Raw genomic sequence first — 20,572 nt, 5'->3', positions numbered from 1 at the left:
GCTTCTCCTCCTTCATGGAAGAGAACATAGAATGAACTTCTCATTCACTGCAACTGCTTTCAGATAATTTGTAAGTGTAGCTGGAACAGCCAAAGACATTTGTTAATCAAATGAATTGGTGGATGAAAATTAATAAGCTATTTTGAATTTTATTTTGAAACAGTAATTATGACATTTAATACTGAAACAAGGTGAAACATTGCTGTGTATCTTTTTTTTTTTTTTTTTTGAGACAGTCTTGCTCTGTTGCCCAGGCTGGAGTGCAGTGGCACAATCTCAGCTTACTGCAAGCTCTGCCTCCTGGGTTCACGCCATTCACCTGCCTCAGCCTCCTGAGTGGCTGGGACTACAGGCGCCCACCACCACACCCAGCTAATTTTTTGTATTTTGTAGTAGAGACTGGGTTTCACCGTGTTAGCCAGGATGGTCTCGATCTCCTGACCTTGTGATCTGCCCACCTTGGTCTCCCAAAGTGCTGGGATTACAGGCGTGAGCCACCGCGCCCAGCCTGCTGTGTATCTTAACAAAAATGTTTAGGATATGTGGTTTCCAAGTAGAATGAATGACCATGAATATTGTACTTAACTTACTGCCCTTGGATTCAGGATTCCTAATATTTTCACTTTCCATCCCTACCTCCAGGTGACCACTGTTAACTGGTTACAGTGATCATAATTTGCCTTACTGTTTATTAATATTTGTAGATGGACTGTAAGTAATCCCATTATTTCTATTACTTTACCTAATTTTCACATAAACTCTTTGATCCCAGCCTAATACTTTCCATACTTTATAAATGTCAGGGAGGTTAGATGAATTGATCAGATTCATAGAGCTTAAAAGTTGCTCATCATCTAATTTGACAATGACTTTTGACTCTGAATTCATCACTTGTGAGTTATGTTATCGTAGGTGAAATAGTATCATAAAAATGAATTTTGGTGTTTGTAATTACCACGCTTATTTTCTTTCTGTCTTTTCAGTTATTCGACAACGAAGAGAAGCAGATGCTGCATTATTTTCAGAACTCCATAGGAAACTTCATTCACAGGTACAGTGCAGAATTCTGGAAGTCATTGCCCTCATTGTTGAGGATATGATGAGTGGTATAGAAACCTTTGAATGTTTTTTGTGGTATCATATTAAACTTTTCTATAATTGGTAATTGCTTTTAATTATAGATAGCATTTGCTTTTTTTGTGTGAGCTTCAGTATTAGAAGTTTTAGCTGGATTTAATGCTAAATTGCTTATAAAGATGAATGAAGCTGCACTGGGAAAGTCAACAGAATTTGTGAGTTTTTATTGTAGTCGCTAAATTACACTGCTGGGAGGAAGCACATTGGTAGAAGTCTTGACTTATCTTCATATAATAGTTAAAATTTATCTGACTGATAAACTTTATTCATTGGGTCATAATTTGTACTGCCATAGTGAATAATGAAAAAATTGATTTTGAATGTGGTTGGATATTGATACTTGAAAATGAATGATTTTTCTAACCTTTTTTTTCCTTTTGAGACGCGGCTTCGCCGTGTTCCCCAGGCTGGTCTCGAACTCCTGGGCTCAAGCGATCCTCCTGCCTGGGCCTCCCAAGTAGCTGGGACTACAGGCACATGCCACCAAGCCCAGCCTTGTATTTTGATAAAAGATTTTGGCAGCCTGTATACCAATACATTAATTGAATCATAGGGTGAGATTTTTGTGATTTCTGACTATAAAGGAACTTAGTTCATCCAGCTTTCTTTTCTTTTATGGAGAAGAAAGTGAATCTAGAGAGGTTTATTGCTTTGTGCAACAAACGCTGTTAGTGTTACACAGTGAAAATGATTGAGTCAGGCCTAATGCTGCTAGTACTTAAACTCTTTTATTTTGAGTCTTCCTCTGTTGCTATATTGTGCTCTTGAAACAAACTTAGTTCATTTGCTGCCCATTTTGATTCCTTAATTGTTTGACTTGGATTCACTGTTTTAAGCATGCTTTTTTCCATAATATTTGTGATATTATCTTTGCAATGTTTACAGAGTAAGAAATAGGAACCTTTTTTGTCCATTCATTTCCAGGCAAATTATTTCAAACTGCTGTATCATTTGCTTTTCTTAAATCTTTCTCCATTTTTAAAACCATTTTTTACACACTGTATGTTAAAAAGATTTGCTTATTGGATACCATATTTCTCCAGATTCTTAGCCTTACCAAGATCCCCAAAGGGAGATTTCATCTAATAAAAGCTGCTGTATTTGTTAATATTAGCCATTGGATGAAAACATATTTAGACACTCTTTTTTTTTTTTGAGGCGAAGTCTCGCTCTGTGCCCCAGGCTGGAGTGCAGTGGCGCAATCTGGGCTCACTGCAAGCTCCGCCTTCTGGGTTCACGCCATTCTTCTGCCTCAGCCTCCCAAGTAGCTGGGACTACAGGCGCCCGCCAACACGCCTGGCTAATTTTTTTTTTTTTTTTGTATTTTTAGTAGAGACGGGGTTTCACCATGTTAACCAGGATGGTCTCGATCTCCTGACTTCGTGATCTGCCCGTCTCGTCCTCCCAAAGTGCTGGGATTACAGGCGTGAGCCACCGCGCCTGGCCCTATTTAGACACTTTGTGACTTAAAATGGTTGTTTTCCAAAATTTTGTTTGGAGCTCTGCATGTTTATTCCTAAATATCAATGTTTTAAATAGTGGCCTGCTCCCTTGGGCTCGCCCCCAAAACTGATTTGCTTGGCTTTTTCATTCCATGACTGAATCATGATGAAAAATACTAGGAAATAATAGTATAAGACCAACAATTAAACAAAGTAGAATAGTAGATTCAGGTTAGTAGCCATTCTATCATTTTGCTAAAAATGGCTCCGCAGAAGTGTGAAGGTTGTTGATCCTAATTTTTTATCTTGTCTTAGCGAGGGCCTCGTATGTGGGTGTGCTGTGCAGACCATGAGGACGAAAGGTCAAAGGTGCAGCCGAATGTTTGCTCTTGTTGTTGTTAGACCTAGAGGAAGGAGTCTGGAGTGGAAGGAGGGTCCAGGTTGATGTGGAGTTGGGAGTAGAGTGCCGTGGTGTTCCTGAGCTAGGTCTGAAGCGTGGCTGAGCAGGAAAGTGCGAGGGGGGAGGGTGGCTTATGAGGGGAGTAGAACTAGAACGTTGTGCAGCTGGACTGCCTGGGCAGGGCTGTGGCCTCGAGGGCAGGGAACAGCGTGCAGGTGCTGTGGTGGCATGGTAGGTGGTGCCTTGTTGATGAGGGGTGTTCTGGTATGGCAGTGCCGGGAAAGCTGAGATCAGCTCTTGTGCTGGGCACTAAACAGCTGCTTTGCAAAGATGTTTATTTGGTGTTCCTCTAGATCTTACCGTGTCCCGATAAGACTTTCTTCACGTACAATTCAGTTTGTGCACAGTTTTAAAAGTTTTGTATCTGAACTTGTGGTCCTGTAGTTTCAGAGTCTGAGGTGGCAGGTCTGAAGTGGTTTCGGATGGTTAAAAGCATCTGTACTGCCAGAGTGGTGGGAACGGTCTGGTTTCCTCTGCCATATCTCTCCTCTACCCACTCCTGCCCACTCTGTGCTCTCCAGGCCTGGCAGATTATACTCCCAGCCTCTTGCTGTGTGTCTCCCGGTTGGCTTCAGCTGGTGCTGGCTTAAGCTCCAGGGTGAGTCCGGAGTTGGGAGAGGGGTGACACTAAACTGTCATCTCCCCTGCTGCTGGGCAGCTGTCAGTGGCATAGCTGTGCCCACAGCTCCTGAGGGCAGGCCCTGCCCTGTGTTGGCCCCTCCTGGACCCTGCAGCTGCTGTCTCCAGCCTGATCCCTCTGGTCTCAGGGTCATTAGTGGCGTCTGGCTGGTGGTGTTCCCCTAGTGGCCCCTGGCTGGTGGTGTTCCCTAGTAGGTCCTGGCTGGTGGTGTTCCCTAGTAGGTCCTGGCTGGTGGTATTCCCTAGTGGGCCCTGGCTGGTGGTGGTCCCTAGTGGGTCCTGGCTGGTGGTGTTGCCTAATGGGTCCTGGCTGGTGGTATTCCCTAGTGGGTCCTGGCTGGTGGTATTCCCTAGTGGGTCCTGGCTGGTGGTGTTCCCTAGTGGGTCCTGGCTGGTGGTGTTCCCTAGTGGGCCCTGGCTGGTGGTGGTCCCTAGTGGGTCCTGGCTGGTGGTGTTGCCTAATGGGTCCTGGCTGGTGGTGTTCCCTAGTGGGTCCTGGCTGGTGGTGTTCCCTAGTGGGTCCTGGCTGGTGGTATTCTCATAGTGGCTCCTGGCTGGTGGTGTTGCTAGTGGTGTTCCCAGACTGCCTCACCGTCTCCTGTAGTTTCCCTGTTTCCGTCCACACCTTTGTATCAAATGGTCTTCAGCAGACAAGAGATACTGGGTGTTTTATACTTGCTCTTTTTATAGTTAAAAAATGCTGCCTCTTCCTTTATGTCACTTGCTAAGTTTTTGGTGCATAATTTTGTTCATTTTTGAAATTTCTCCACCTTTCACCCTCAGATACATCTTTGCTAAAATAAAATCTGAGATTTTTAACCTAGCAGTTTCTTAGTGCAAAGGTAGAACATTTCCTGCTGTCTTTCCCTTCACCTACCCGTCATTTCACTCAGAGACTTCCTGGAAACTCCCACAGGGACTCACAGCTTGGCATCCTCTGAGCTGAAGGAAGTCTTGCGCCTTGTTCCACCCCTCTGGGCATCCATTTGCATCCACCCGCACGCTGCCTGCTCTTTCTTCTGTGTTCTCTCTTTTGGTGAATGACAGCACCATTGATCTTGCCCCCCATGAGAACCTGAGTGTCATCTTGACTCTCTAGCTATATCTCTCGTTTGTCCCTTTTGGAGTTGGGCAGACCTGGGTGTGAACCCTGCATGTAGCTCTGTGATTTGGGTGAGTTATTCAGATTTGCTGTCCTTTGTTCTCTCATTTATGGCATGAAGAGAATAAGCCCTGCCATAGTGTGGTTGTGACGATGACAGGATTTAATGTGTGGAAAGAGCTAAAGGTTGGCGGCAGCTTGGCTCCTTGGTCCTGGGCCTGAGTGCCTGAGCCTCACGGGCCCCTGATGCTGGTTTGCAGGGACTCGCCAGGGACACATGCCTGAGCACACACTCGGCTCACTGCATTGCATTCAGCTGCTTGCATCTCCCTCCAGATAACAGTGGTCTTCCTCTTATGTTGTCCCCTCCAGCCAGTTCGTCACTTGTGCGGTGATGGTGCCTCTGCCCAGGACATCCTTTGCAGGCTTCCTGCTGTTGTCTTTACCTCCAAATCCAAGTTTCTTGGTGCAGCGTGGAGGCCTCATTCCGATGTCAGCTTCCCTCCTCACTCCTGGCCTTTGTTAGGTTGCTGTGTTCACTGTTCCTGTCCCTCCCTCTGCACGGTCCATCTTTCTAGGAGACTCGAGTCTCCTCCAGAAGCCCTTTCGTGAGCTGTGAAGTGCCATTTGTCACATTGCATCTGCCCACTTGTCTGTTGCCTGTGATGAGACACACTCCATCAGGGCTGGGTCTGTTTCTTATGCTTATGGCCCTGGCTGGGGATTAGTTGAGTTTCTGAAAAAGCCTATGTCAACCATTTTTTAAAAGTTAGACAGTAATTTAAATACCTGGGATGAGCTTACTTTTAAAAGAAACTTTCAGAGAATGTTTTATATAATGGAAAGTTTACATAATATAAGCAATCATCCCATAATTTGTTGTGTAAATAAAGGTACTTACATGTGCATGCAAAAGGTAAGGCTGTCTGAATAGAGTATACTGAGGTTTGGCTGCTGTTATGTTTATGAATCAGACTGGTGTGATACACAATTGGAAATTAGTGAAATCTATATGATAACCCTTGCATAGAAACCTGTGGGTTGGTTATCTTGATAGCTAAGTGCTTCAGACCCACTTTTTTTTTTTTTTTTTTTGAGACGGAGTCTTGCTCTGTCTCCCAGCTGGATTGCAGTGGTGTGATCTCAGCTCACCGCAACGTCTGCTTCCCAGGTTCAAGCGATTCTCATGTCTCAGCCTCCCGAGTAGCTGGGACTGCAGGTGCGTGATACCACGCCTGGCTAATTTTGTGTTTTTAGTAGAGATGGGGTTTCGCCATGTTGGCCAGGCTGGTCTCGAACTCCTAACCTCAAGTGGTCCACCTGCTTTGGCCTCCCAAAGTGCTGGGATTACAGGCGTGAGCCGCTGTTCCCGGCCCAGACCTACATCTTGACTTTAGGTACACATGATGCTGAGACTAACTTGTGCTTGTGGCTTAAATGGGATGTTGATAAAGGAAAAAATAATTCACATATTTTTATGATGGCTTTGTCTCATAATTACAGTTTTGGGGACATTATAAGAATTATTTCAGGGGAGATGATACTGTTATTCAGGAATAGGGTAACTTAAAAAACTTTTCATGTTGGGGACTTTAGAGCTAGTTAATAAGGGAAGGAAAGACCCAAGGTTGTTGGTTGCATGAGGACATTTGCTTCCGCCTTCGGATGGGTGGCACTGTTGAAAATACTTATGAACTGTTAGATTTGACGTTACTATGTGAATTTTAAAATGCATTTCTAGTTTGGAAATATAGTTCAGGAAAGAGGAAAATAAGGCTGGAGAGTAGTATAAAATTGTTCTTTTAATATTAACTTTTTTCCAAACAGGGAGTTTTGAAAAATAAATGGTCAATACTCTACCTCTTGCTGAGCCTCAGTGAGGACCCACGCAGGCAGCCAAGCAAGGTAAGTGGCTTTGCCTTTGCAGCTTCATGTCTGTTGGGACACCCTGGCCGACTTTGATAGGAAACGACTTCTGCAGCTAAGAAAATAATGCTAGGAAAGCAACAAGCTTGTCTGGTCATGGAAGGTCAGGAGATTTCTTTTCCTTTTTCTTTTTAAGGACATTTTTAGTCAGTGTGCAGTTTCCTGATAATGTTTTTCAGAATTTTGTTATTCAGACATAACAATGGGTGATTAAATAGAGAATAAATGGTTAGTTTTCAAAATGTTTACTTTGTGAAGTTACTAATATCAGCACTGATAGGTAATTCTTTATGAACCAGAAGACCCTTTAGGAGTTTTTCATGCTCTCAGTTATGAGCATTCTTTACTTTTGTGCCAGTGAAACCCTGTCATCACTGGGCTCAGTGTCTGTCCCCTGCAGTATGTCAGAGTGATTCCAGTGCTCTGTGCCCCAGAGGCTGGTATAATAAAGTACCTACCAGAGACGTGGGAGTGCAAAGAGGTTGAAGCGTGTGGGTGAAAGAGTTCTGTCTATTGCTAAAGGCTTCATCTCAGCAATCATTATATATTAATATACATGTAAACCATATAGATATGAATATATAGAGGGCAATCATTCTTTAATAATGCCTAACTTTAAAAAATTATTTAAGTTTCAGTTTGCTTGGATCAGAATGAGTGTTTAGTTATCAGATAATGTAGTAGTTGTTGGAGTTCAGAAAATTTTCTAAAACTTTATCAGTTTAGGCATATTTCAAAAGCATAACATCTATTTATTGTTTAATAAAGTATGGAATCCAAATCCAGTTACAGAAATAGAAGGAAAATCTGAATATAAATGACCTTTTTCGGTTTGGGAAGACTGTTCTGTAATTTCCTGTCTCTGTTCTTAGTGTGTTTCTCTTTTCAGGTTTCTAGCTATGCTACGTTATTTGCTCAGGCCTTACCAAGAGATGCCCACTCAACCCCTTACTACTATGCCAGGCCTCAGACCCTTCCCCTGAGCTACCAGGATCGGAGTGCCCAGTCAGCCCAGAGCTCTGGCAGCGTGGGCAGCAGTGGCATCAGCAGCATCGGCCTGTGTGCCCTCAGTGGCCCCGCGCCTGCACCACAATCTCTCCTCCCAGGGTAAGGCCACACCGATGTGTACAGATTCTCTATGTGTTAGAAACAGAGACGCCTGCAGGCTGTTAACCAGACATTGGTGTTCGCCCACAGTATCAGTGGGGCTTCATACGTGCCAGACAGTGTTCTGGGCACTGTGTCCAATGCACTCCATCTCTGAGTGTTACTCTTCAGAGCTATGCTACAGCAGGAGTTCTTTCCACTTTGTAATCCACAGAGCTGGCTGTAAAGTTCTGGCCAGCTCTCACCTGTCACTGAAGTGCCCATCACGAAGGAGCTTGAAGTAGCCTGTGCAAAGCCCTTCATCTGGAGGCTTTCTGACTGTGTGCTCAGATTTTTCCTTAGGGAATAGTGGCCTCTTCATTGATGTATGTTTTTCTCCTCATTGGATTCTTTAGTAAATTGTTAAGTAAAATAAAATAAGGTTGAACTTTCCACGAGTGCTGGGGTCTTTAAGGATTGTGACATTTTAGTGCATATGAATTAAGATAATGAAATGCAGGAATGCACAACGAAGGTGTTATGTATGTAGTCAAAGCATGTTTTCAAGAAATACAGGATTTACAGCTGAGAATCAAACAGGCGCCATTGTCATTCATGGATGGAACTTTGTTTTTAATTACACATTCTTCCTATATGTAGATAAACAGGTGGCTTTGCTTTTTGCCATAGTTGGTTGCTGGAAATCGCATTAAAGTGGATTATCATAAAGTAGATATTTTTCCAGAAAAACAGTGACCAAGGATTTAGCATCAGATAAATGGTGTTTTCCATGTGAGTGTAATAGAATTATAAATCATTTTGTGTTTTATACAATTATGTTCAAGATACTCGAAAACAGAATGTGTGTTCTATACATATGGATTACCAATGGGGTCTAGTGTTCTATAAAGAAAACACAAAGCATTTAAAAACAGAACTTGACACATTTAATCTAGAATTTAAATTCCAGCTAAAAGAATCAATTGACATTCTCATTTATACCTCAGAATTTGAATTAATTATTATCCTATTAAAAATCTGTGTAGAGAACTTTGAACTGAAAGTCTTTTAGAATCATCTTCTTAAATTTAGAACTATGCCCAAAGACATAGTTTTAGTGAATGTTGTTGACTTCTTTCCTGATGAAAATGGAATAAAATAAGAACTGTTTTAGTTCTTTCCTGTTCTCCTTACTTCATGAGTGGATTATGGATAAACCACCCCAATATTGCACCAGTACTAAATCCAAGCTCTGGCACCTGGAAACTGTAGTGCAGCTGAGGTTCTCATTTTTGTGTTTTGTAGTCCCACGAAGTGATATTTTTGTTGCAGCTGTCAAAACTGATGCTATTAGAAATCAGCTATGAGGTTCTTACAGTTTTCAAAAACCTTTGACATAGTCTCAAAATTGCTGACAAGCCATCTTGACCTTGAATATGCATTTGCCTTAGATTTTATACGTTTGTATACGTTAGCAGTTAATTGAAAATTGTAGTTTCTTTTCATAGTGAGCACACTGAAGGCTGAAGACAGGTGAGGCCAGGCGCCTGGGGCAGTGTCACAGTGACTCGATTCCGCTGCTCAGTACATGGGGAGTGAACGAGAGTTGTTGATTTTGAAGTTAAAATAAGTAGAGAATTTCAAAGTGGTTATGGGGTGGGTAAGGTATGTTATATGTTTATAAAGAAAAGCCAAATAGATTTTGATATTAATGGTAAGAAATATATATTGTAAGGTAGCAGTAAGATGATTTTTCGATTGCTGAGTTGGGTCCAAACGCTAGGCCAAGGGTCGCAAGGAGGCTTGGCCAAGTTCAAGGGACTTGGGACTGTCTGTTATTGATATATTCGGTTAGGATAAAGTCGTGGTGTCAGCTATACCAGATTTATAAACTTATGTAATTCACGATAGTAATACAAGAGAAGTTTCTAGGGACACTTTTGTCTCTTCAGTGAATAGCCTATTAGAAGATAATACATGTTTCTTTTTTTAGACAGTCTAATCAAGCCCCAGGAGTAGGAGATTGCCTTCGACAGCAGTTGGGGTCACGACTCGCATGGACTTTAACTGCAAATCAGCCTTCTTCACAAGCCACTACCTCAAAAGGTGTCCCCAATGCTGTGTCTCGCAACATGACAAGGTCCAGGAGAGAAGGGGATACGGGTGGTGAGTAAGGATCTATGTTTATACAGCTTTTCTGTGAACATTTGGAATTCGGCCTTTCCTTATTTTAAAGTACGGCCCACGAGCCCCACCTCAAACCTTTTAGTGGTTTCTTCTTGTTTTTATGATGAAGTCCAGAGTCCCTGGTGGTCTGCGGCGCCTTGGGGAGTTTGGCTTTTTACCCCAGGCCACCTGGGCTTTTTCCTCCCAGCAGTCTGCTTTTTGGCTGCTTGTCCATGTGGCCTCCTCCGTCCACATCTCTCCTCTTTGCTGTTCCTCATCACATTCTGCCTGTCTGTTTTCATCCTGCCGTTCTCCCTGGGAAAGTCTTTAAGGCTGGGTTGGGCCCCCTTTTAAAAGTCACCTTCTTCCAGCAAAGTCTTAAGTCCACAGAGGGGCTATGTCTTTTCATTTATGGTGCTAGTGCTTAGCACAGTGCCTGGCACGTTGAAGAGAGTCATTGAGGAATTACTCAATGGTGAGATGAATACCTCATGGAGGGTTTTAAAGCCCTGCTAGATTCCAAAAGGAAGCTTGAGTTTCTTTCTTGAGAACACTACAGTTAGCAGCGTTTGAAACATGAGTGTCCTGAAAACAGAGGATTGGGCTTCCCTGTTGGCTCATAATCTGCTGATTCTGAAATGGCTCTGGATGTTACCTGTACCTGTCCTTGCATAGAATGCAAAGGTGAGGAGCATCTGAGAGCTGGAGGACATCGTAGCACAGTATTAGCACCCCGTAGTAGTCTCCACCATCTGCCCCACTCTGCCTGTCCCTGTGTGTGGCTCCTGTGTCCAGCCTCTGTCCACAGCTGCAGACTCATGTCGTGTTTGACAGCTGTGTGTTCATGGCACAGCAGGCCAACCTCTAGACTGAGACTCGCCTTGTTTCTTTCTAACTTCATACTCTCTTTTTCATCTTGAGCTTATTTATTGAGTTAGTAAATTTCATTGGGGTGGCAAATATCTAATCTGAAGCTAATTGTACCATAATATCTATTGTCTCTTAAAATGTATTGTCTAGTAATTACTCTCTTTAAAAAATGATTTTTCAGGTACTATGGAAATTACAGAAGCAGCTCTGGTAAGGGACATTTTGTACGTCTTTCAGGGCATAGATGGCAAAAACATCAAAATGAACAACACTGAAAATTGTTACAAAGTAGAAGGAAAGGTATGGTAACATAAAATCTAAGTTAAAATATTCAGAAAGAAAAAACATGTCATGAAGTCCAGATAGTGGCTGTTGATTGATAAGGTGGTACTGGGGTTTTGCAAATCGGGCGTGAGGTGAAATTGCACTGTGGAGTCCTGGTTTCTATTTCTGTCCATTGTGGCCCATTCAGTTTTGTTATGGGGACCCTTGTGATTAATGCGTGCCTCCTTTCCTCGCGTCTACTGATGGGGCTGCCCCATAGCCGATTTCTGCATCCTGCTATGTGGTGGCTGAGGCACCCAGGGGACAGAGCTCCCTTGGCACCTTTGGCATTGATGCAGGATTCCAGGTCAGGGGTCTTCACCCACTTCTGTTTCCTTTTTCCATAACCTGCCTTTACCTTGTGGGGTGGGTCACCCTGTGGCTCTTAGCCCTTTCACAGCGTGACCGAGATCACAGACCTTCTCTGCCACACCACAGGCCAACTGCAGGGTGGTGTGAAGTGAGCTCACCATGCCCTTTGAGGTGCTTTCCATCACACTGTCACTTAATGTGCTTTCCTTCCCTTTAGTGATGGGATCTTAGTTTTAACTTTTATGTCTTGAAGCCTAAGGATTATAATATTAAAAGTATAAGTGCTTGAGAAAAATACTAATTAAAACTCTAGTATTGATTTTTAGTGTTTAACATTTGATATATTTACTTTTTTAGGCAAATCTAAGTAGGTCTTTGAGAGACACAGCAGTCAGGCTCTCTGAGTTGGGATGGTTGCATAATAAAATCAGAAGATACACGGACCAGAGGAGCCTGGACCGCTCATTCGGACTCGTTGGGCAGGTGCGTTCATGGTTCCTAGGATGCTGGGATGCTGCGCACTTTGGGAAACGCTTACTCTAGTTGAAATCTTACTGTGAAATAGCTCCTCCTAAGGCTCTTTCCAAGTAAAGCAGCTTTGAGAGTCAACTGTCAGGGTCCGCTCAAGGCAGTAGAAACCACAGTAGGTGCTGATGAGGACATTGAATACAGCAGGTTGGCTCAGGAACTGCTGGAGGACTGTAAAATACAGAGAAAATGGTGAGACAGAGCTGGCCATGGGGAGCTGGCATTGCCCGATTCCAAATGCTCAAAGGGGGCCCTGCCCAGCTGCTGCTGCCTCCTCCGGAAGGTGGAGGAGGGGCCCTGCTGGGACGGGGCCAGCCAACAGGGGACACTCCCAGCTGCGTGATTCCCCAGGCAGCACGGTGAGGCAGGATTTGGGAACACTGCCGAAGCTGGAGATGGGAATCCTGGCTATGGCTGTCTGGACAGCCCTGGATGGGCACTGCCGATGGCACAGCGCATGGTTGGGAGGGAGCTGCTGCTGCTTCTCCTCCTGCTGGAGCCTGACGGGGCAGCTGATAGGAGCCGTGGCATCTCCACTGTCCAGCCCTTCTTTGTGGCTAAGCAGCATGTGGTCTTGTCCATAGGTTGATTATTGGGCAGTAATTACTACCAATGAAATCTCCAAAAATTATTGAATCACAAAACAACTGTGTACTATAAGCCCAGCGTAGCACAGGACTTATGGCAGTGTGGCTGGTGGGTAGGAGCGTGGCCGATGGAGAAGAGTGTGGCTGGTGGGGAGAAGTGTGGTGCTGCAGTGTGGCTGGTGGGTAAGAATGTGGCTGGTGAGTAGGCACTTGGTGTGGCAGTGTGGCTAGTGGGTAAGAACATGGCTGGTGATTAGGTGTGTGGTGTGGCAGTGTGGCTGGTGGGGAGGAGCATGGCTGGTGGGTAAGAATGTGGCTGGTGAGTAGGAGCATGGCCAGTGGTTGGGAATGTGGTAGTGAGTAGGAGTGTGGGTGGTGAGTAAGAATGTGTGGCTGGTGAGTAGGCGAGTAGTGTGGTAGTGTGGCAGTGTGGCTGGTGAGGAGGAGCATGGGCGGTAGGTGGGAACCTTGCTGGTGTGTAGGAGCGTGACTGGTGGGGAGGAGCGTGACTGGTGGGGAGGATCATGGCTGGTGGGGAGGAGCGTGGCTGTTGGGTAAGAGCGTGGCTGGTGGTTAAGAACGTGTCTGGTGAGTAGGAGCATGGGCGGTAGGTGGGAGCCTGGCTGGTGCATAGGAGCGTGGCTGGTGGGGAGGAGCATGGCTGGTGGTGAGGAGCATGGCTGGTGGGGAGGAGCGTGGCTGTTGGGGAAGTGCGTGACTGGTGTGGAGAAGCATGGCTGGTGGGTGGAAGCTTGGCTGGTGGGGAGGAGCGTGGCTGGTGTGTAGGAGCGTGGCTGGTGGGTAAGAGCGTGGCTGGTGGGTAAGAACGTGGCTGGTGAGTAGGCCTGTGATGTGGCCGTGTGGCTGGTGAGTAGGAGCATGACTGATGGGGAAGAGCATGGCTGGTGAGTAGGAGCATGGCCGATGGGGAAGAGCATGGCTGGTGGGGAGGAGCATGGCTGGTGGGTGGGACCGTCGCTGGTGGGTAAGAGCGTGGCTGGTGGGTAAGAACGTGGCTGGTGAGTAGGCCTGTGATGTGGCAATGTGGCTGGTGAGTAGGAGCATGACTGATGGGGAAGAGCATGGCTGGTGGGGAGAAGCATGGCTGGTGGGTGGAAGCTTGGCTGGTGGGGAGGAACGTGGCTGGTGTGTAGAAGTGTGGCTGTTGGGTAAGAACGTGGCTGGTGAGTAGGCCTGTGGTGTGGCAGTGTGGCCGGTGAGTAGGAGCATGGCTGATGGGGAAGAGCGTGGCTGGTGGGGAGGAGCATGGCTGATGGGGAAGAGCGTGGCTGGTGGGGAGGAGCGTGGCTGGTGGGTAAGAACATGGCTGGTGAGTAGGCCTGTGGTGCGGCAGTGTGGCCGGTGAGTAGGAGCATGGCTGATGGGGAAGAGCGTGGCTGGTGGGGAGGAGCGTGGCTGGTGGGTAAGAACATGGCTGGTGAGTAGGCCTGTGGTGTGGCAGTGTGGCCGGTGAGTAGGAGCATGGCTGATGGGGAAGAGTGTGGCGGGTGGGGAGGAGCGTAGCTGGTGGGGGGAGTGTGGCTGGTGGGGAGGAGCGTGGCTGGTGGGGAGGAGCGTGGCTAGTGGGTAGGAGCGTGCTGTGGTAGCGTGGCTACTGAGTAGGTGTCACACTTTGAGCTTTGAAGCGAGGCAGCCCAGGGTTCCGGTTTGGGCTTCTCCTTTAATGGTCACGTCATCTTGCACAGGTTATCTTCTGTTGGCCACAAGTTTCTTCCTGCATAGAGTGGAGTAGTGATTACCTCCAGGATTGTGAAGGTGGGGAGAGAATGCGTATAAAGATGCTGCTTCCCAGTCTAGCACTGTTTTCTGTTCTGTTTGCCAGTCTAGTGAATTGCTCGATGACCAGCCACCACTCTCCCTCATTGCAAGGGCAGATAGGAGTGAGCTGGCTCTTTCTCGAGGCAGGTGGGACTGATGGGCCGTCCCCTCAGCAGCTAGCTGTAATTTTAGAGTCCCTGTCCCTTTTCCCAAAGGGAGTGTTTTATCATGTCTGGGTTTATATCATCATCTTATGCAAGTGTCACTGATGGGTCCTAGTCAACTTGATAGACATGAAGCAAAACACACACACAAAATCAATACAGGATAACTAAACCATTATGTAGATATTTTATCCCAGGAGATGGATTGATCATCACTATAGTAGTATCGTATTATGTTTTATAGCAGGGGTCCCCAGTTCCTGGGCTGTGGACCGGTACTGGTTCGTGGCCTGTTAGGAACTGGGCCGCACAGCAGGAGGTGAGTGGAGGGCGAGCAGGCATGACTGCCTGAGCTCTGCCTACTATCAGATCAGTGACGGCATTAGTTTCATAGGAGCGTGATCCCTGTTGTGAACCGTGCATTCAAGGGATTTAGGTTGCGTGCTTCTTATGAGAATCTAATGTCTGATTATCTGAGGTGGGAACAGTTTTATCCCAAAACCACCCTGCCTCCCCATCCCACCCTGGTCCGTGGAAAAAATGTCTTCCACAAAACCAGTCCCTGGTGCCAAAAAGGTTGGGGACTGCGTTTATAGTACTGGACTTTAGAGCCTCTTCTTTTATCTTCTTTCTCCTTATTGATTATCATAGCAGCCTTCTAAAATGATCAGGGCAAGCATTAATTGTCCCCATTTTGCAGATGTGAAAATTGAACCTCAGCAAGTTTGATTGATTTGACCAAGTTGCCCTGACTAGTAGATGGCAGGTATGGACCAGGGTGTGACGTGTCACTCTGTTCCAAAGCTGTCTCTGTTCCACTTCCATTTCCCGCTGTTTGAAGTCATTGCTCTGCGCCATCCAGTTGCTGAGGGAGTGATGGTTTATTTATCTTATTTGAGGAGCCAGCGTGTGCTCTCAGTGGGGTGACCGTGTGCCCTAATTTATGCCTTGCATAATTTATGTCCTGTGTCAGTATTACCAGTGCCCCCAATTAGCCTTGGAGGTGTCCTGGCTCTAGGCATACCAAATGGAGCAAAATCATATATGAATGAAGATACTGTTTTGTAAGTGTGAAACTTCCATGTGCATTTAATGAACCAAGGTGGAAACAGCCTCTGCTAACCACAGGCCTTTTCCCTTTGAGTGTGTGTGGCGCTGCCACGCTCTGCCTGCACTTCCATTCTTTTGGTTGTAGACTTCTCCGAAGCTGACTCACATACACCTATATATAAATACTTAGATTCTACACGATGGATAATGATTTGATTATTTCAGCAGGTTTTGTTTCTGTTTTTTTTTTTTTTGAGACGGAGTCGTCTCGCTCTGTCACCCAGGCTGGAGTGCAGTGGCGCGATCTCAGCTCACTACAAGCTCCACCTGCCGGGTTCACGCCATTCTCCTGCCTCAGCCTCCCAAGTAGCTGGAACTACAGGCACCCGCCACCACGCCCGGCTAATTTTTTTGTATTTTTAATAGAGACGGGGTTTCACTGTGTTAGCCAGGATGGTCTCGATCTCCTGATCTCATGATCTGCCCGCCTCGGCCTCCCAAAGTGCTGGGATTACAGGTGTGAGCCACTGCACCTGGCCGCATATTTCAAAAGGTTTTTAAAAGCTTTGATGTGTTTGTGTGTCTGCCCTCCTGCCCTGGGGGTGAGATGGAGTTTTGGTAAAGAGTGATGCTGTGCCTGAGCAGATTCCATGTCATTTTCTCTGTAAATATTACCTAAGAAAACTGACCTATGGTTTAGTAAGCACCTTTGTGTCCACCCTGTGCCAGGCGCTTGCCCTACATGATCGCATTTATTCTTCCTCCCTATGTAGATGAGCCGAGAGGTTCATACCGTCAGGGGCTGACGCGTGGCGGTACCTCCAGCGGGAGCCCTAGATTTTTACTCCCTGGTCTGTCTCATTCCAGACTCCAGGACGGTTCTTCTTGCACGCCTCACTTTTGATGTGTCCTTTTGTGTCTACAAAATTAGTATGTTTTATGTTCATTTTCAAACTTGAAAATGTTCATATTTGTCTTAGTCCACAAAACGTAAATGCAGTAAAATACACCTATAGGTGACTGCTGATATATTTTAAAAATACACAGAACGGTATGCAACCTACCTATTTACTTAAAGAAAACAAGTTTAAAAAACAATTAAAAAAATTTTTTTGATGGAGTTTTGCTGGATAAAACTGAATGAGAAAGAACACAGGTTTATCCCTTGCATGCTGCTTCTGCTGAAGGCTCCTTGAACAGCAGAGCTGCTCCCAGGCATCCTGGAGTTACATCCCACAGCTCATCCCTGAAGGTTCTTGCCACAGGGCTGGATGCAGGTGTATGAGGGTGCCTCTTCTAGCTTCTGATTCCTGTTGTTTTGACCTGACTCCTTTCAGTATTTTATTTATTTATTTATTTTTTTTGAGATGGAGTCTAACCCTGTCGCCCAGGCTGGAATGCAGTGGTGTGATCTTGGCTCACTGCAAACTCTGCCTCCTGGGTTCACGCCATTCTCCTGCCTCATCCTCCTGAGTAGCTGGGACCACAGGCGCCCGCCAACACGCCCGGCTAATTTTTTGTATTTTCAGTAGAGACGGGGTTTCAGTGTTAGCCAGGATGGGTCTCGATCTCCTGACCTTGTGATCCGCCCGCTTCGGCCTCCCAAAGTGCTGGGATTACAGGCGTGAGCCACTGCGCCCGGCCTCCTTTCAGTATTTAAGATTGGAGATGTGTGGAAAAGTTCTTACTACCAATAGGGGTCAGAAGAACAAGCAGTGCAAACAGAATAAAAATTAGGAGGATTGGCATTGAGCTGCCAATTTTAAAATTTTGTTAATTAAGAGCATGAAAGAAAATTACATTTTAACCCTGAATATTTACAGGGGATATAATCTTTTTTAAATTAATTATTTTTTTTTAAATTATTATACCTTAAGTTGTAGGGTACATGTGCACAACGTGCAGGTTTGTTACATATGTATACATGTGCCGTGTTGGTGTGCTGCACCCTTTAACTCGTCATTTACATTAGGTATATCTCCTAATGCTATCCCTCCCCGCTCCCCCCACCCCACAACAGGCCCCGGTGTCCAAGTTCCCCACCCTGTGTCCAAGTGTTCTCATTGTTCAATTCCCATCTGTGAGTGAGAACATGCAGTGTTTTGTTTTCTGTCCTTGCGATAGTTTGCTCAGAATGATGGTTTCCGACTTCATCCATGTCCCTACAAAGGACGTGAACTCATCCTTTTTTATGGCTGCATAGTATTCCATGGTGTATATGTGCCACATTTGCTTAATCCAGTCTATCATTGATGGACATTTGGGTTGGTTCCAAGTCTTTGTGATTGTGAATAGTGCCGCAGTAAACATATGCGTGCATGTGTCTTTATAGCAGCATGATTTATAATCCTTTGGGTATATACCCAGTAATGGGATGGCTGGGTCAAATGGTATTTCTAGTTCTAGATCCTTGAGGAATCGCCACACTGTCTTCCACAATGGTTGAACTAGTTTACAGTCCCACCAACAGTGTAAAAGTGTTCCTATTTCTCCACATCCTCTCCAGCACCTGTTGTTTCCTGACTTTTTAATGATCGCCATTCTAACTGGTGTGAGATGGTATCTCATTGTGGTTTTGATTTGCATTTCTCTGATGGCCAGTGATGATGAGCATTTTTTCATGTTTCTGTTGGCTGCATAAATGTCTTCTTTTGAGAAGTGTCTGTTCATATCCTTTGCCCACTTTTCGATGGGGTTGTTTGATTTTTTCTTGTAAATTTGTTTAAGTTCTTTGTAGATTCTGGATATTAGCCCTTTGTCAGATGGGTAGATTGTAAAAATTTTTTTCCCATTCTGCAGGTTGCCTGTTGACTCTGATAGTAGTTTCTTTTGCTGTGCAAAAGCTCTTTAGTTTAATTAGATCTACAGGGGATATAATCTTAAAGGATCACTCTCTAAAGCCACTACACTTCATGAAAACTATACCATAGATTTTTTTTTCCATTCCTCTTCTGCAAAGTTCATGCTTTTTGTACTAAGGAACAACACTTTTTTCATGTTATTAAAATATATATTGTGGTGATTAAGATGATTAGAAGATTATTGACAAAACCTGAATTTAAATCTTGTGGAACCCCACCTGAACTTTATCTAAATGCATTATACCTTTCCACTTAGAATCAGTCAATGTGTAATGAGTGTGTCGTGTTTTAATTATATTTCTCCTCCAAACAGAGCTTTTGTGCCGCCTTGCACCAGGAACTCAGAGAATACTATCGATTGCTCTCTGTTTTACATTCTCAGGTAAATATTTTATTTTTATTTCTTTATGATTTAAAGTGTTACAAAATTGAAGCTATATAGAATGTTTTAAGTTCCTTCATACATTACTTTTAAAATACAGCAATATTTTTCATGTTATTTGTAAGGTTTGAATATCAAGTTTCAGTGTAGCCTAGAGCTAGTTAATTGCCAATTTTCGGGGTTCTACCAGTTAAAGGTAGCTTAAAAATACTATTTTTTTAAAGGGGATTTTGGCTTCATTTTTATGAGTATAATCATTTTCTTATGTTCACTTGATATAGATTAAGATGTGTGATCTATGTAGTTATTTGTACTTAAACATTTCTATCTTTATTGTTTTTTAGCTACAACTAGAGGATGACCAGGGTGTGAATTTGGGACTTGAGAGTAGTTTAACACTTCGGCGCCTCCTGGTTTGGACCTATGATCCCAAAATACGACTGAAGACCCTTGCGGCCCTAGTGGACCACTGCCAAGGTCCCATGCGCGTCTTTCCCATGCGCGTCCGGCACTTGCTTTGTTTCAGAACTTGTTTGTAGGGTGTGCCATCCAGGCTTGCTTTTGTGTCCTGCCCTTTTTTATCCTTAATGGCCGTGTTGATTCAATAGGAATCGATAAGATAGGAACCAAGAGGGGACGTAACCACTTGCCAGTGTGGCCCAGTATTTATACGGTAGAAGCTCGGGCTGGCATTGAGATGGAGGTGGGAAGGAGGAGGGTGTCTTGTGTTTAAAGATTTCTCTCTTGCGTGGTCCTCGGTTATGGCTCCCCATGGTGCTTGCTGCTCCCTTGGTCGCCTTTCCTTGCATTTTGCTTTTTGCCTTTAGTGCTTCTGCGGTCAGGGACCATGTTGGTGACTCTCGGTCAGATGTTCCCATATTTGCATGTCTTGCTTTGGCCTCTCTGGCTCTAGGTTCTGTATTGCTAGCTGCTTTCTGACATTTTTTCTCATTGTTGGTGCTACTTTGGCCAAGAACCTCTTTGCCTTTTCCCTCGTTTGTAACATTGAGATCCTAGTAGCAGTTACCTTTTAGGGTTGTTAGGACGACATGAGATGGGCGAGCTGGCCATCTGCCACACAAGAGTTCCCTTCTCACTGCCATCCTCTGCCTGGGGTGGTCCCCAGAATCTGCAGGGCCCCATTGGTCATCTTGCTGTCTGCACACCTTCCTCTCTCACCTCTTGGTACTTCCCTCAAAAAAGAGAGAAGTGGAGCACAGTAAATAAATGCCAGCGTTTTCTCCAGTTCCCAGCGCTCCTCCGGAACTGGATCCCCCAAACTCCTCTCTCACTTTCTGTGTCCAGTGGGCCTGTGGGGTCCTTCACTCTCTTCACTCTGCTCAGCCTGTGCGCTTGGCCTTGGTGCTGTAGGGACTGTTATAAGATCTGCTGTCCGATACCCATATTCAATCTTACACCCCCGCTTTGTGTACACACACCAGAGCCATCTTCTTAAAATCAGATCCTGTCACTCCTCTCCCTAAAATCTACCAGTAGTATAATAAAATCTTGAATTCTTAGCATAACATAAGAACTCTTCATGTGCTTCTATTTCCAGACCAGATTTTTGCCACTCCCAGTCCTTCATACTGCATAATAGTTCTGGCCAAGGCCTGGGGGGCCTCTTTCTACATAGAGCGGTGTTTCTCACACTGTATGTTGTAGGCAGTTAATGGGTTATGAAACCAGTTAATGGGTTGGGGCTAGCATATCATACCAAAAAAAAAGTGCAAGTATTGATTCATAGAATTTTGCTT

General features: G+C 45.1%; 1 protein-coding gene across 1 annotated transcript in view; it reads left to right on the top strand.

The window, feature by feature from the left end:
• TUBGCP3 (tubulin gamma complex component 3) overlaps positions 1-20,572 on the top strand; it is a 105,982-nt gene that overhangs the window by 25,180 nt on the left and 60,230 nt on the right. The window contains exons 3-10 of the mRNA XM_054446560.2: positions 984-1,051; positions 6,608-6,685; positions 7,596-7,813; positions 9,786-9,958; positions 11,010-11,128; positions 11,822-11,947; positions 18,747-18,815; positions 19,160-19,292. Coding sequence (XP_054302535.1) covers positions 984-1,051; positions 6,608-6,685; positions 7,596-7,813; positions 9,786-9,958; positions 11,010-11,128; positions 11,822-11,947; positions 18,747-18,815; positions 19,160-19,292 — 984 coding nt within the window. The remainder of the gene's footprint in view (positions 1-983; positions 1,052-6,607; positions 6,686-7,595; positions 7,814-9,785; positions 9,959-11,009; positions 11,129-11,821; positions 11,948-18,746; positions 18,816-19,159; positions 19,293-20,572) is intronic.

Source organism: Pongo pygmaeus, chromosome 14 (genome assembly GCF_028885625.2).
Source record: "Pongo pygmaeus isolate AG05252 chromosome 14, NHGRI_mPonPyg2-v2.0_pri, whole genome shotgun sequence".
In the NCBI taxonomy this organism is placed as follows: domain Eukaryota; kingdom Metazoa; phylum Chordata; class Mammalia; order Primates; family Hominidae; genus Pongo; species Pongo pygmaeus.
The sequence above is the reverse complement of the archived record's forward strand: the minus strand, read 5'-3'. Positions and strand labels throughout refer to the sequence as shown.